The 13,966-nt window shown below is 38.4% G+C and overlaps 1 protein-coding gene across 1 annotated transcript in view; it reads left to right on the top strand.

The window, feature by feature from the left end:
* Window positions 1–13,966, top strand: part of NKAIN3 (sodium/potassium transporting ATPase interacting 3) — a gene marked incomplete at both ends in the record, with an annotated part of 328,253 nt that overhangs the window by 164,766 nt on the left and 149,521 nt on the right. Inside the window, one exon of the mRNA XM_080340111.1 lies at window positions 6,215–6,352. Coding sequence (XP_080196237.1) covers window positions 6,215–6,352 — 138 coding nt within the window. The remainder of the gene's footprint in view (window positions 1–6,214; window positions 6,353–13,966) is intronic.

Below are 13,966 nucleotides of genomic sequence, written 5' to 3'. Positions count from 1 at the left end.
TTATTTACTTTTTTGAAAGCTGGGTAAACAGTGTCCATTTGGGAAGACCTAATAATTTTTATCTTCTTTTTCCTAGTTTTAAAATAATTTTTATTCCAAAAAAGGTTTCAAAACTATATAGTTATGCAGTTACTAGGTATTTAATTTTCTGACTCCTGTCAGATTTCGTGAATACAAGTTGGTTAGATATAGAATGAATGCTTTCTTGTTGTTGTAATTTCTAGAGATTGTCTTACGTGACAAATTGAAGCAGCTTTTTAATATCAAATGCAGAGTTAGATTATACTTTCCCGATTTTGTAAACTCAGTAATTCATAGGATATCAAATTTGCATATATTTCTACATATCATTAACCTTATATTTCTTTTATCAAACAAGTTTATATTCTTATGTTTCTATCAAGTCACTTTTAGGACTTTTCTTGTCTAAAATGATCCGTTATATATGAAACCTCTTTTTCTTGATCCAATGACTCTTTCTGTTATGGCTGTAGATCTATTTATTCATCTCAAACTAACATGTCATTTATAAAAGCTTTTCCATTAAAATATAAAACTGACTGTTATCCAAGAGGTTTCTGACAGAAGAGAAAATTGAGTTTTTACACTCATTTTGAAAAGTTGACTTTGTAAGTCTGCTGTGGTGTCTCATCACTCAGGCAGCTTCTGATATGTCTTTTGAAGTATAATAGGACACGAGCATTTAGAGGAGGGGTTTAGTCCATAGGGGGCATTTGTTCAAGTCTGCTCTCAAAAATGTTTTTTTGATTTCTCCATTGACTAAGGACGTCTCAGTAATCTCTTTCTGTAGATCCTATGCATCCTATTGCTGCCTCACCCTTTATTTTGTTATGCCTTCACCATAACCAGCGTATGGGGAATTGAGGCTACAGCTGCCCTAATTTTTCAGGATGTTCCAAATGTGCTGCACATCTGGTTGATCCATCTAGATGGAGAAGCTAGAAATTCAAACAGATGAGCTCAGCTAGACTTTTCACTGCTCTTAACACAAAAGGGCTTGGGCATGGCCGGAAGAGAAAGTTCAGCCCGTGTGACTAATGCAGCCCGGTTAAGAACGAGATAAATGTAGTACATCTTCATCAAGTGATGTGATACAATCCCATTGGAGCATTTTACTGCTTGTGCTAGTCTCCCAAGTTGTGCACTTTACATTACAAGCTTGTCAGTGCTGATGATGACTAAATAACAAAGTACTCCCTTGGCAGCAGTAATAAGAAATATTATGCCTCCTTTTCCAAGTGCTGTTATGATAAGAAAATGTTGTTTCCTATAAAATTTGATAAATTTTCATAAGTTCTTGGGATTTTTTTTTCCACACAACTAGACACAGATTTCACTAAAAACAGACCTCCAATTTTTCATGATTTCCCAAAACTGAAACCTTCCTGTTTTATTACAAGGAAGCTTTAGGTTTTCTTTCCACTTTTATGTTAATTGTTAAATAACAGTATCGAACAACAGTTTATGATGGACACTCCCAGACTTCGTTGTCTTAGTTATCACAAGTAGTGGAGGTGCCAGGCTCTCCCAAAATATGCTTGTTAGGAAAGTGATATGACAGTAAATCCCCAGAGGACCTCAGTCCCATTGAGCATACCCCATTTCTCCCGCCTTGAGATCCTCTGCCCTACTAAGTTGACATCTGCCTTCTAGCAGTGGGAGAAGTTGAGGCAGGTAATTTTGGCAACATCTGTCTTGCCTTCAGGGTTCAGGTTTTTTGGCTGCTTTCTGAAGAACCTGAAATTCTCTTGGGAAATTTTTTGGCTGAGGAAAATGGCATCTTTATCATAAAATGTTTTTTGTGAAAGATTTCAAAGCACTCACATACATGTAACTCCAAATGAAACTATCTTTGTCATAGTCTCTGCACCACATGGCATAGCTTAGTTTGGTGGCCACTGAGATTTTGGATCTGTGCAAAAAAATATAGTACTGGTTCTGCATGTCAGTGTAAAAACAGCCTGTAATTGTGTACAGCTATCTATTTCCCTGCCTTTATTCTGATGATTTCTGTGCAGTGAATTACCTGAATCACAGACTGGGTTAGGGACTGGTTTTATTCATTTGTACAGAGCTAAAAAGTCTGTCATCTTGATCTCTGCTTGGGGACTCTTAGGGGAAATACTAGACATAGGAACAGCAGCATTTACATGCTTTCTTTATTTAGTGCATATTGCTCATGGTATAAAGAAAATAGAACTTAATATGTTTCCTCTGCCATTATCATGAATTATTAGTTTTTTAACTTCTATCTGTGCTGTCTACAAGAAGGTTTCATAATGTGAAGAAAGTAGCCATTTCAGTATGATAGACATGCCTCCTACCTCTTTCTTTTCTTTAGATTTTTTCCTGAATACACAGAATGTGTATTCTGTGGGCTTTAGGGATGAGACAAATTACTCTGTGTTGGTGACAAGAGCAAAATTAATGGGACTCAACTGCACAGAAAAGTCTCATTGCAGAGCCTGATGGTGAAAGCACTTGTTAGGGGGGAAGGAATGTTGCTGTATGTTTGGCATCCTGCTCCCAGGACTCCTTTGGCATTTTACTTTCTGTCGCTGTATATAAAAATAAAGAGCGAGCCCTGCAGGCAAAGAATGCAAGCAACTCTCCCAATTGTGGATAAATGCCACAAGCAGTAGGCTGTAGACTCATGTTTCTCCTTGTGCTCTCTTTTTGACTCAGTGAGTATAAATTTTTAATTTTTGGCCAGTGACACAGCTGCAATGATAAGCTCTCCTCTTTGGTATCCTAATGGATAGGAGGTGGGAGGAGAGGAATAGACACCTTGGTGGGCACCAGGAGAGGAAATTGAACCTTTTTTCTCTGTGGTGGGTGCCTTTACCATCATAGCCGATAAAAAGACTAATAATTTTTATACATCTACCTACTGTGCTTATACACATTTGTACAACCATCTTTGGGAAGATGCTTGTGGCTGCTTTGGAATTCTGTGGGATCCCAGTCCTGCCAGATGTTCTCTTAGCTTGTTTGGCAGATAGCAATGAGGTGCAATGAAGGTAGAATTTGTATTTGATCCAGTTTAGGCATGACCGGAGTCCCAGGCCCGTTGGCCTGGGTCTGCTGGCAAGGTACGGTGGCTCTGTTCATTGGCATCTCAGTCCTGTCTTTCGGGCGTTTAAGGTGCTGGTATACATGGCTCTGAAAGGCTGCTCCTAAGGACCAGTTTAAGAAGGAACATATACTAAAGAGCTTCATTCATATCTATGCTGCAGGCTTTTGTCTTTCAAGACTGCATAAAATGTCTACGAGAGTAGGGCAGCCGTCTCTTACAGCAAACCATCTGTGTGAATGAATTTCTTCCATACTCTGACCAAGCCCTATGCTCTCTATAACAGCAAATTCACATATGCCTGGGGAAGAAGCCAGGCAATAGCACGTCATTGTGGGTGATAGTGAGCTGTTAGAGTCCTCCACCAAGTTAACCGGGCTCACTGTGACCAGTGGTCTTCCCAGACAGTTCATCCCTGCCCAGGGACCATTTTGAGTAGGTAGGTATGTAATTTGTGCACAGCTGCCCTGTTTCAGAGCCAAGGAAATTTTACTGGAGGAAATTCTAAGCCAGTTGCCTTCAGTGCTGGGAGTGTTAGAGGACACACTCCATTTATTGATGCAGGTGAACACATAGGCTATGTGAGAGTTTCAATGAATGTCAAGGCAGAGGTGGCTCATGAGGAGATTCTAGTCTGATTTGGCATCTCCATCACCTGCTCACTTGGTAATGTTGGGGCTCCCAGCAGAAGGCACGTTGTCTCTGAAAAATGGTGATCTGTAGATTATTTAGGTGCCTTGCTGGTCCTGCAAGATCTCCACTCATAGTGATGGGAATGAAACAGGCTCTGGCTCTGGTCATGGATGTCATAAATGTATTCCTATGTGATGCAGGACAGAAGTCTTGTTATGTTGTTGCTAATACCATAAACTGTGAGTTCTGCCTGTGCCAAAGAGTTTTTGAAACTGTCTACCTTCTCACACATGGGATTTGGGGCACCCTTGTACTGTGCTGTGTGATGTGTTCTGTGTTTTAGGGAAGCTACAGGCAGGGGTATTCCCAAATCTGAGATCACTTGAATTGCACATTAGAGAGTGGCTGAAAAAGGAAGTGATTCTGAGGTGTCCCTAGTGAAGTCCCAACTAAGCATTATTGTGATGCTCATGAGTCTCCCACAAGTTGAAGGCGTTACGAGAATGGCATCAGGGTCACTGTTGTCATGTACGAGTTAGGACACCCACATACTTTCAGGAGGGTGACACCACTGGGCATTGAAATTCCATCTGAGGTCCATGTAAAGATATAATTTTTTTTTATTTGGTCATTAACTTCTGTAGTTCTTTTCCATGTTGAGGGAAGAAAACTAATTATTGGTCCAGACGTTGTAGGACAATGAGCTGAAAGAAGGGAGTGCAGTGTGAAGACAGCAAGGTAGATAGCTAATGCTACCTGAGCCAACAGCTTCACTTAATGGGCCTAGTCTTCCCTCTGAAATTCTCTCTTACCTATAGCATGAAAGAATATAGTTTCTGTTAAGATAGCAACATTTTACATGTCCAAGAGAATAATATCATTTTAACATTGTCAGGTGTGTGATAATTTTTCAATCATATGTACTGGGCCAGATGTCTAGGTAATAAAAGTCCATGCAACTTCACTGACTGTAGGGGAGCTGCACCAAGATGATGATTCAACCTTTGTTGATTTATCATATTTATTAACCTCAGCATAGATAATGTGGTTTTTATGACTGGTATAAGGGATTATTTTTGTCCAGAAAATAAGGATTCTGCTCTCAGTGACACCTAGCCCTGTCTTTTAGGTGAGGGTTGAACCTGGCCATTGTATGTAAAATGAAATATTTTATGTGAAATACAACATATGATAATACTTTGGTTGGTATTCATAGGCCCATGCTTACTCCATCTGTCTCAGTTATAAATATTTTACATGCTTATTTCAGTAAATTTTAGGGTTTTTAACAGTGTAGTAAAATCAAGTAGATGTGTAATAAATTCTGGCAAGCACAGAGACTCAGTTGTTTCTCAGTAGGGTTCTGTTTAACTGCTCAAAAATCTCTTGCTATAGTTGGAGAAATATTGAACTAAATTTAAACTTCAACAAATGTGCTGCTGAGAAAGTTGATTTTAGTATCTTTAGAAGAGTAGACTGGATTGTCAAAAATGAGTAGTGAATGGGTTTGCAGAAGAATTTTAATTTGGCTTTTTAAAAAAAAATTTGCCTAACATTCAGAAACGCAGAATCACCTAAGAACCACATGCTGCTGCAAAGATGAAGGTTGATGTCTCTTAGCTTCCTTCATTTCCACACCCGACTAAATCCACCTCCAACAGTGTGGAAGGAGGTCATTAGGCTACCACCATGTCTTTCTGATTTGCACTTGCCCAAAGTAACTACCAGCTTTTGGCAGAGTGCAGATAACTCATTTGGCTGTTGGTTTTGAACCAGCTTACTCCAAGATGTTCCAACTTGTTCTACAGCCTTTCACTCCCTGAGCCTACCTCTGTGCCTCATGTAGCGAGGAGGTCCCAGCGGTCTTCCTTTATTCTCACATTAGAGGACTTTTGGGAATGTAGCCAATAGCCACATCTAGGTCTCCTCTGAACCTTATCTATCCCTTTTTGCCCAAATCTCTCTGCTTTAGGAATAGATTAAGGAACTTGCAGACAACTCTAGTTGAGACTAAATCTAAGAGAACGAAGACATGGGCAAGAGAGGGAGCATGATGATACTTCAGTAACAGTAGCAAGGTTCTCTGGCTTTGCCCAGTCTAGATGAGCTTCTGTTGAAGAAAAATTTTGTATTTAAATAAATATTGTCAAGCCTTAGAGTTTGCAGTATGCAATAATAAAATAAAACATGTCTCCATTTGGTTTGTGGTGGTATTTTTGTACTTTGTGAGGGCTTTACAAATATTTTCTTAAATTGAAGTTTTTTCCAAGTGCTTTTTCATTATAGAAAATCCATATATTGACTAGTAGTTATCTTCAGACACCAGTGTACTAATAATGCTGACAAGGGTTACACACAGGAACCATAGCCTCAGAATTTTGCCATACTTTTCTCTGGTGAAGCCTGATGCAAGTAAAAAACTATGTCAAGTGTTCTGTCTCACTCATAATTAAAAAGTGGATGTTCTGTTTATGTGTTTTTTTACAGCTGGCAGCATTAGAGAGACAGATCTTTGACTTCCTTGGTTTCCAATGGGCTCCTATCCTTGGCAATTTCCTACAAATAATAGTTGTCATTTTGGGTTTGTTTGGAACCATCCAGTTTAGGCCTCGATATATAGTCGTGGTAAGTTCCATTTATTATCTATGATTTTTTTTTGCATTTGGTTTTAAAACCTGTCAAATTACATAGCAGAATTTTCTTGGTTTCAAAACAGCAGATGGTATTTTTGTAGAAACTTTAGAGGTCTCTATGTCTTTTTGCAAATTTAGGACTACTGAGTGGCATTTCTGAGATTTTGGAAGCTATAATGAATGGGTAACCTAGAGACAGCACTGCCAAAATTATGACTGTGATACAAGTTCTTAGTAAGATTCTTTAAAGAATGAAATACCTAGATGGGTCATGGGAACATCTACAATAATACTATGCATAAACGAAGGAAAGAAATACAAATTGTTGTTCTCTTTGCAATAGACAAGCAGAATCAATGATCCTTTTAAGAAATTGTAATGGTGAAGTTATAGTTATCTATATCTTTCTCTTAAACAGGGAGAAGCAAGGATTCTAGAAATTCTTTTGGTCCTATGACCCATGAGTTCCAAATAAATCTCCTCCTCACATATAACTTTGCCAAACCTTTATTTATGGCCTTGACTCTAAATGGTTGTAGATTGTCTCTGATGCTTGTAACTTGAAGCCTTGCAGATTTTTTTCACCTGTTCTCAACATAATCAGGAATGAAAAAACTGTAAAGGAAACTGCCAACAAAACATATCCCTTTTCCTCCCGCACAGCCTCTCCTGAATGGATGTATATCATGTCCTTACCTGGCAATGTCTGTGTCTGGAACATTTGAGTTGTGTTGTCAGTAATAGATTTTAAGAGGCTAAAGTTATTTTTTTTTCCTCATAAAAGAGTGAAATAAATGTCTGCTGGGGAAAACTCATTAAATAAATACTTAAAAACCTTCATCTTTTATAGTCAAGCCTGGAATCATGTAATTCTTTGTGATGTCTTAAAAGAAAAAAAAAAGTGAACAAAAAGCACACCCATGGTTCTTTATACTCACATTAGCTAAGCTCCACAAGCAGACTATAAGTAATTGAAAATGGATTGATGTAAGTAGTAGCACTTTTATCTATTAACTGTGGTTGAAGAACTGGGCAGCAGTGGGTAAACATCCACATCTTGATGACTCAACTTTCTGCTTCGCGTTCTCCATTTTATACATAAGACATCCGAAGCAAGTGAGGGTAAGCATCTGTAAAATGGCACAGGAAATTCGTCTCTGAAGTACAACACCACAAAATCTCTTGCCCCTCAGGTTCAGTACTGCTGTTCAGTGGTGGAAACTCTGCTTTAGTTTTCAAATGGAACACAACAGATGTTGACTGTTTCTGTATCTTTTCCAATGTAAATTAACATTTTAGACTATATTAAAGTTGGTTTAAAGTAGAGTTAGAAAACTCATAATTACAGAAAAAAACCACTTCATCCTCAGATTTAACTGAACTCACATTCTGATTTAACTTTAAACACATCTTTAAGAGCTCAAGCTATAGTAGGAGCAAATACTCACTACTTGGGAAGATCAAGACTTTAGAGCAGCTTCTATCCTTAGTAATGTGAGGTTCCCAATGAAGTAGGAATAGCTTGAGCCAAATCCTGAAGTCTGAAGAGTGAAAGTACACCACTTGTCTGGAACCAGCCTCACAGCTCAACATCAGTAGAAAGGGGTGGCTTGCATGCCCCCTTATTCCCACTGTTCTCTCTGGCTGAATACTTCCCAAACCCTCTCCACCAATTCTGGCAGCAGCTAACTGGACCCTTCAGTGAGCTGTTTCAGTCTGAAGCCGTCAGAAAACCAACCTAGTGAAAACTGGAGAGTTTTTTGCTCGATTGGTGAGGGGAAAGTGCTTGGAGCCTTTCTGTAGCGGTGCAGGGTTATACCAGCTTAAGATGCTCATTGAGCTGTAGCCTGAGGATCTTCCAGGCTCTACCTAACACATGCTTACTAGAAGCTGTGCTTTAAGGTTATCCAAACCACAACTGGGCTTTGCCAATTGTCCTCAGAAGCCCCAGAGCAATCTGCTGTACAGAGAGCAAAGACCCCAGCTCCAGGCTGTCTTCACTAAGGCAAAAGGGAATCCGAAGGCATCTCTCCTGAGGAAGGACATAGACTGCCACCCTGTTTCTGAAACCCTTTAGAAACAGTCCACCTGTTAAAGCAGGAAACTTTTACTGCTGGCTTCAAATATAAACTCTGCTTAATGCAAATCTTCAGCAGGGTCCTGAATTTCAGTATTGCTTAAAGAAAATGCAGAGAGATTTCTTCCCAGGCTTTGAGAATTGAACTGGGCTCCAAATTAATTGAGAAGCTTCATGGGCTTCTGAGTCCATAGCTGCACCTTCAACCATATCTAAGCCCCTGAATGTGTTTAGTGGTTGGTGTCCCACATTAGAGTGAGAATTTGGTACTGTGGCTTTGGCAAAATAAATATGTTGAGTCATGCTTTTATGGACTGTGATTGCTTCTGGTTTAGCTTAAGCTAAAACCACTTTAACAGGAGAAGTAAACAAATACTTCAAGAAGAGTATGTGTAGTATCCATTGTCATTTCCTTAAGACTTCCCTGGAAATCAGCTTTGTTAGTGCAGGTGGTCCCATCAGAATATAAAAAGAGAGAGAGAATCATGTCAGATGCAAAAGTTTACTTCTGTAAACTGTCTACACAAAATTGATTTGGCACATGTGGGCGCAAATTGTCCCCATAATATTCTGTCATACTCTGGTAGGGATCTTGACTTAAGCCGACCAGCTCTAGGGTCCTTGGTTTGACCTGAAAAGAATGTCTTTAATCTGTCTTCTATGGGATGAAGGCTGTGCCTGAAGGTTTCCCTGACAAGAGAATTTACACAAAAGCTTTTACTTTGCCATCATATGCTACATGTGTCATGTTCTCTCCTCTCAAAATTTAACATATGTCAGGAATGAGAAAGTAAGTGAATAAACATGTTACATGTAGGGCCATAACTTGAAGGCCATCTATAGTGCAGTCAAATATGAGACTTGTTCTGCAGGCATAAGTGAGCAGGTTTTTCTTGCAGATACCTAGAACTGAAGAGCTCAGGGAGTACTGTGCTGGAAGCTGGATAAACACAAAAGCAGTTGGATGCTTCTAACCTTTCCACTGTAATTGAACCCAGGCAAGCTAGTTTATCACTAGCATTTAATGACTACATAACTGCAGTTTCTTTGACAGCAGTATGAGCATGGCCATTGTAAATTAGAAGTCTGAATAAAGAAATGAGTTTTGCATCATAGTTTGAGTGATACAAAATTTAGTCTGAGAACTTTCTATAAAAAAATGGTCCTTCAAATACAGGAGTATAAGGATGGTGATTCTGAAATAAATCTGGAATTTCACTTGTTCATAGATAAAATTCTGAGTCCTCAGAGCTTAGGAAACACAGAGAGAGAGAAGAAGGAGCAACAGCACTAACTCCAAGTATCCAAATTATTTTAAATCCAATAATTATTTCTAATAGTTTTGTATTAATTAGTAATTTAGATCAGCTTCTGCAAACAATTTGTCCTGTAACTAAGCGGATGTGCTATTTTCAGTACTTGAATATTTTGTGGCTGAATTAAATCAGTTCGAAATTCCCAGGAGACATAAATGTGTAGAAATGATTAATAATTTTCCCATATTAGCTCATTTGAAACTTATCCAAACATTTGCAAAGAAGAAAAAACAGCTAAATTTCAGTTCTAACTATGTTGCAACAGATCTGTCACACAGATCCAGAGTTCTGCTGTGATCCATTTTCCTGTGCATGCTTTTCATTTCTTAATAGAATTTGCTATTACCAGCAAGATTTTCAGGCTGTTAAAATTGATTAAAGATGATGACAGGATACTTGTTAAAGCTGGTTGGTGTTTTTTCCCCCTCTCCTACTTCTGATATGGGACTTCAAAAGACTTCTGAACGATGAGTCATATAGCTACGATTGCACAAACTTGAACGTAAATGTATTCATGAAGAGTGAGAGATGAAAATAATACACTTAATTAGGGGGAATGTAAAGTGGAAATCTCTGTTTTGCTTGCTTTAACTTATTCCATTAAATAATATGATATATAGGCAATGTGTACACCTGAAAAGCCAGGAGGCAATTTCTTAAAAAAAAATAAAATAAAAACAAAAGAAAAAAACAAAAACAAAAACACAAACCAAAACAAAACAGAAGAAAGACTACACAGGATACTTCACACACTATTCAAGCAAATGCTATACAAACATGCTTCCAGTTTCAAACCCATGTGAAATATTTAGGCATCTAAAATTACTCCTTTAATATCCTTCCTGGTCAGTGCTGAGTTGTTACTGTTCCATATTGTTGATTTATGCCACTTTCCTTGTCATCTTTCACCAACATGACTAAGTAGAGCTCTGTAGATATTGGTGCCTCTGAGGCACAGCCAGGTATTACAGGACGACAAACTGACAACTCAGTAGTTGCTGCCTTTCCTTTGAAGTATCCCTGAGCCAACATTTGTTTGCCCTAATGCCAAGACACTGTCAGAGGAGGTGCTGCACTTTGGATTAAATATACACTTGAGACAGTTTATTCATTAAAGCTAAAATTATCCCACAATCTTTGTAATAATCTGACTCAGAAATTTCCATTTTCTCTCTTACCTTTAAGTTTCAGAAGCCATCCTTTGCATTTTTCCTTAAGACTTTCTTTTTTGTGACATTGTATCTGTGATTTAACTCTAGAAGTGGTTGTATTTCACTAGTACATGAAAGGTATCTCTGCATCAGTTTCAATATCACCTGTAGAGTCAGAAGAAGTATAGAAATATCACTATTATAGAGAGGCTGGTATTGAGAAAGGAGATCTGCAAGGAACCAACTGGGTTGGACAATAATTTAATAGACATTTAACCTGTAAGGTTTAGGGAGTACTCTCTTCACATAACTTAAAAGATACAAAATGCTTTCTCACATGGCATAGCGTACAATCCTTAGTGCAAAAGACCAAAAGCAAGAAAGAATACATGGGGAGAAATCAGCAAATATTATCACCAGTGTCCTGGGTTCTTCCAGCAGAAGGAATTTGTTTAGGCAAAAATGTCCAGATGGTTTTTAAGTAGTGCATCATAAGGGCTATAAAATAATATAAAACAAAACTAACAAAAAACCCCAAACAAACAAGCAACAACAACAAAACAAACAAAAACAACCACACCTCTTCTTATTGATTTAGCATGTGTGGAAAATTCCTTCTTCAGGCCAGATATGGTGAGGGTTGTGATGCTGAGCATGAGACCAGCTGAGCTGGGGAGCACTGAATGTGGCTGGCGAAAGAAAGAGGCAGGAGGCTTGGAGGGGGGTTGAAAGTGAGCAGACACAGCAGGACTGTCAGGGTAGTGTTTGGGACACAGGGCAAGAGAAGTTGAGTGGCAGGTCAGGTGAGGTGCCTTGGGAGTGAAATGAGCCCTGAGGTTCACTGTGAACCTGAAGCTTCAAACTCTAACCACTCCTCCCTTGAGAGCAATTGTCTGCCAATGTGTATGACACCTTCCCCTGACTGTTGTCCCTTCACACAAAGGACAACGACTGGGGACTACAGGCAATTTCTCTGCTAGGTGAAAGGAGAGGTCTTCCTAATGGATCTGAAAGTTAAACCTCAAGTGGCAACCTAAGCAGTTACTAATGTGACAGCACATAATGGATTTTTTTTTTTAACAAAAAACAAAAGACAAAACAAACAAACAAACAAACAAAACAACCTTGAAGGCATATATATATAAAAATTTACACAAATAATGTTCAGAAAGTAATACAAATTTTTCAGGAAGAAGCACTCAACTATTAAGAAAAGCTGTTATTTAAGCCGTCCTGTGCTATCTTAATGTGATCCTTTTATATATTTGCAGCTTTGAGCCACAAGGATGCATATTGTTTTTTTTTTTTTTTCTAGGGGCACTTCTGTTGCAATAGAAAGGACAGACTTTGGGGGTTTTTCTGTTGATAGTGCTAGTGGATATAGAATAGAAACTTGATATGCAGAAAATAGAAGACATAGGAAGAATGGGGCATGTGATAGCAAGAACAAAATGATTGCTTTTGTTGTGAAGGCTGCACTGGGTATCTGAGTTTTATCTCTACTCTCAACAACCCAAACCTTTTTTTGACACAAAGCGAGTCACATAAAAGCAAGCTTCTCACATGCTTTGTTTTCCCCTTGCATTTTGCATTCTTGTCTTGAGACCCTGTGGTCTTATTTGGGTAAGTGCTGAATGCTCATCCTTAGGGAGCTGAACACTGAGCTTATAAAGCACTGAATAACCCATATGTTCTGAAAAATGAAGTCCTAAGCATCTCAAGTTGGATGCCTATGATGTATGAATACTTGTGAATGTAATCTCTGCATGTATCAGAACATCATTTGCATTCTGAGCGCTGTATCATTCCCTTATAACATAAAATAAATTAGTTAATGTTTGTGCAGCTCTCAGACAGTACAGTGATGAGCATCTTAGAAAATCTCATGAGGAAATTAATATTCTGTCCTCTGAACAGGGTCTGAGTGACAAAAAGAAATAAAATATTGAGCTAGCTGTTCATAGAATGTATTAAGGAAAGCAGGGTCTTTGAAAATAAAAATATACCTATGATGATTTAATTAATGTTTGCATTGTATTGCACATCCAAAAGAGAAATATTAAGATGACATATGTAACCAGAATCCTGACATTTCCTAATTTTGCTTACTTACTTTTGTCTTTTAAAACTTTTCTTTTATTGTAGCCTTCCATAAGTGCCTATGATGCTATACAAGGAACAAGTCTACTACTTGCATAACCAAAAATATGTATTTTCGAATGTGGGGAAGAACTTTGTCACTTTTAAAAATTATGTAGCACTAATTACTGAATATGAATTTATTAGCAATTTATTATTATTCATAAAGCAAATGGAGCTTACATTTCTGTTCCTGCAGTTCAGTGAGAATGTAGGAAGAACATCTCCATACACAGGAGCTGGGTTTCAAGGTGCACACCTGCTGTCAGAGAATCATTCAGGATGGAAAAGACCTTTAAGGTCATTGAGTCCAACTGTAAACTTAACACTACCAAGTCCACCAGACTTTTCATCTCTGCTTCCCTTTCCCTAATCCTCATGGTATATATGGATCTGAACAGGTTCTGACTGTGTAAAACAGCGTAGCTTGGCCTGGGAAAGGACGTTCAGAGAGTTTTTGCCTGGCTGGTTCAGAATTGTCATTGGTCAGCATGGGGCAGAATGAGGCCATTAACAGATTTATCTGGGCCTCGCAGATCAAGTAGGTTTCCTGTTGTGATGAGAGATTTCATTCATGAACAGATAAAAAAAAATCTTTCGTGAAAAGGGGAAATCTGAATATTCTGAAATCTGCTTTATATGAGCAGCTGGGCTTGTATTAAGTGTTCATTAATTTTGAACACTCTGCACCTGATGTTCTGAGGACATATACTGGAAAATCAGGAGCTTATGATGAGTTACTACAAAGTCAGCAAATGTGGTAAAGTGGGATATCCTCTTTTAAGTTAGTCTGATTAATAGCACAGACCTTATGCTGTTCATAGACCATGGCAGCTTTGTCTATTTTATAATAAACCTGTTTTCAGTTGCCCTCCTCTACAAACCAGAGGAAACAACCCAGAAGCATTACTCTCAGTTTGTTT

Source organism: Nesoenas mayeri (genome assembly GCF_963082525.1).
Source record: "Nesoenas mayeri genome assembly, chromosome: 2".
NCBI classification, from domain to species: domain Eukaryota; kingdom Metazoa; phylum Chordata; class Aves; order Columbiformes; family Columbidae; genus Nesoenas; species Nesoenas mayeri.
This window is presented reverse-complemented; position numbering and strand designations above follow the sequence as displayed.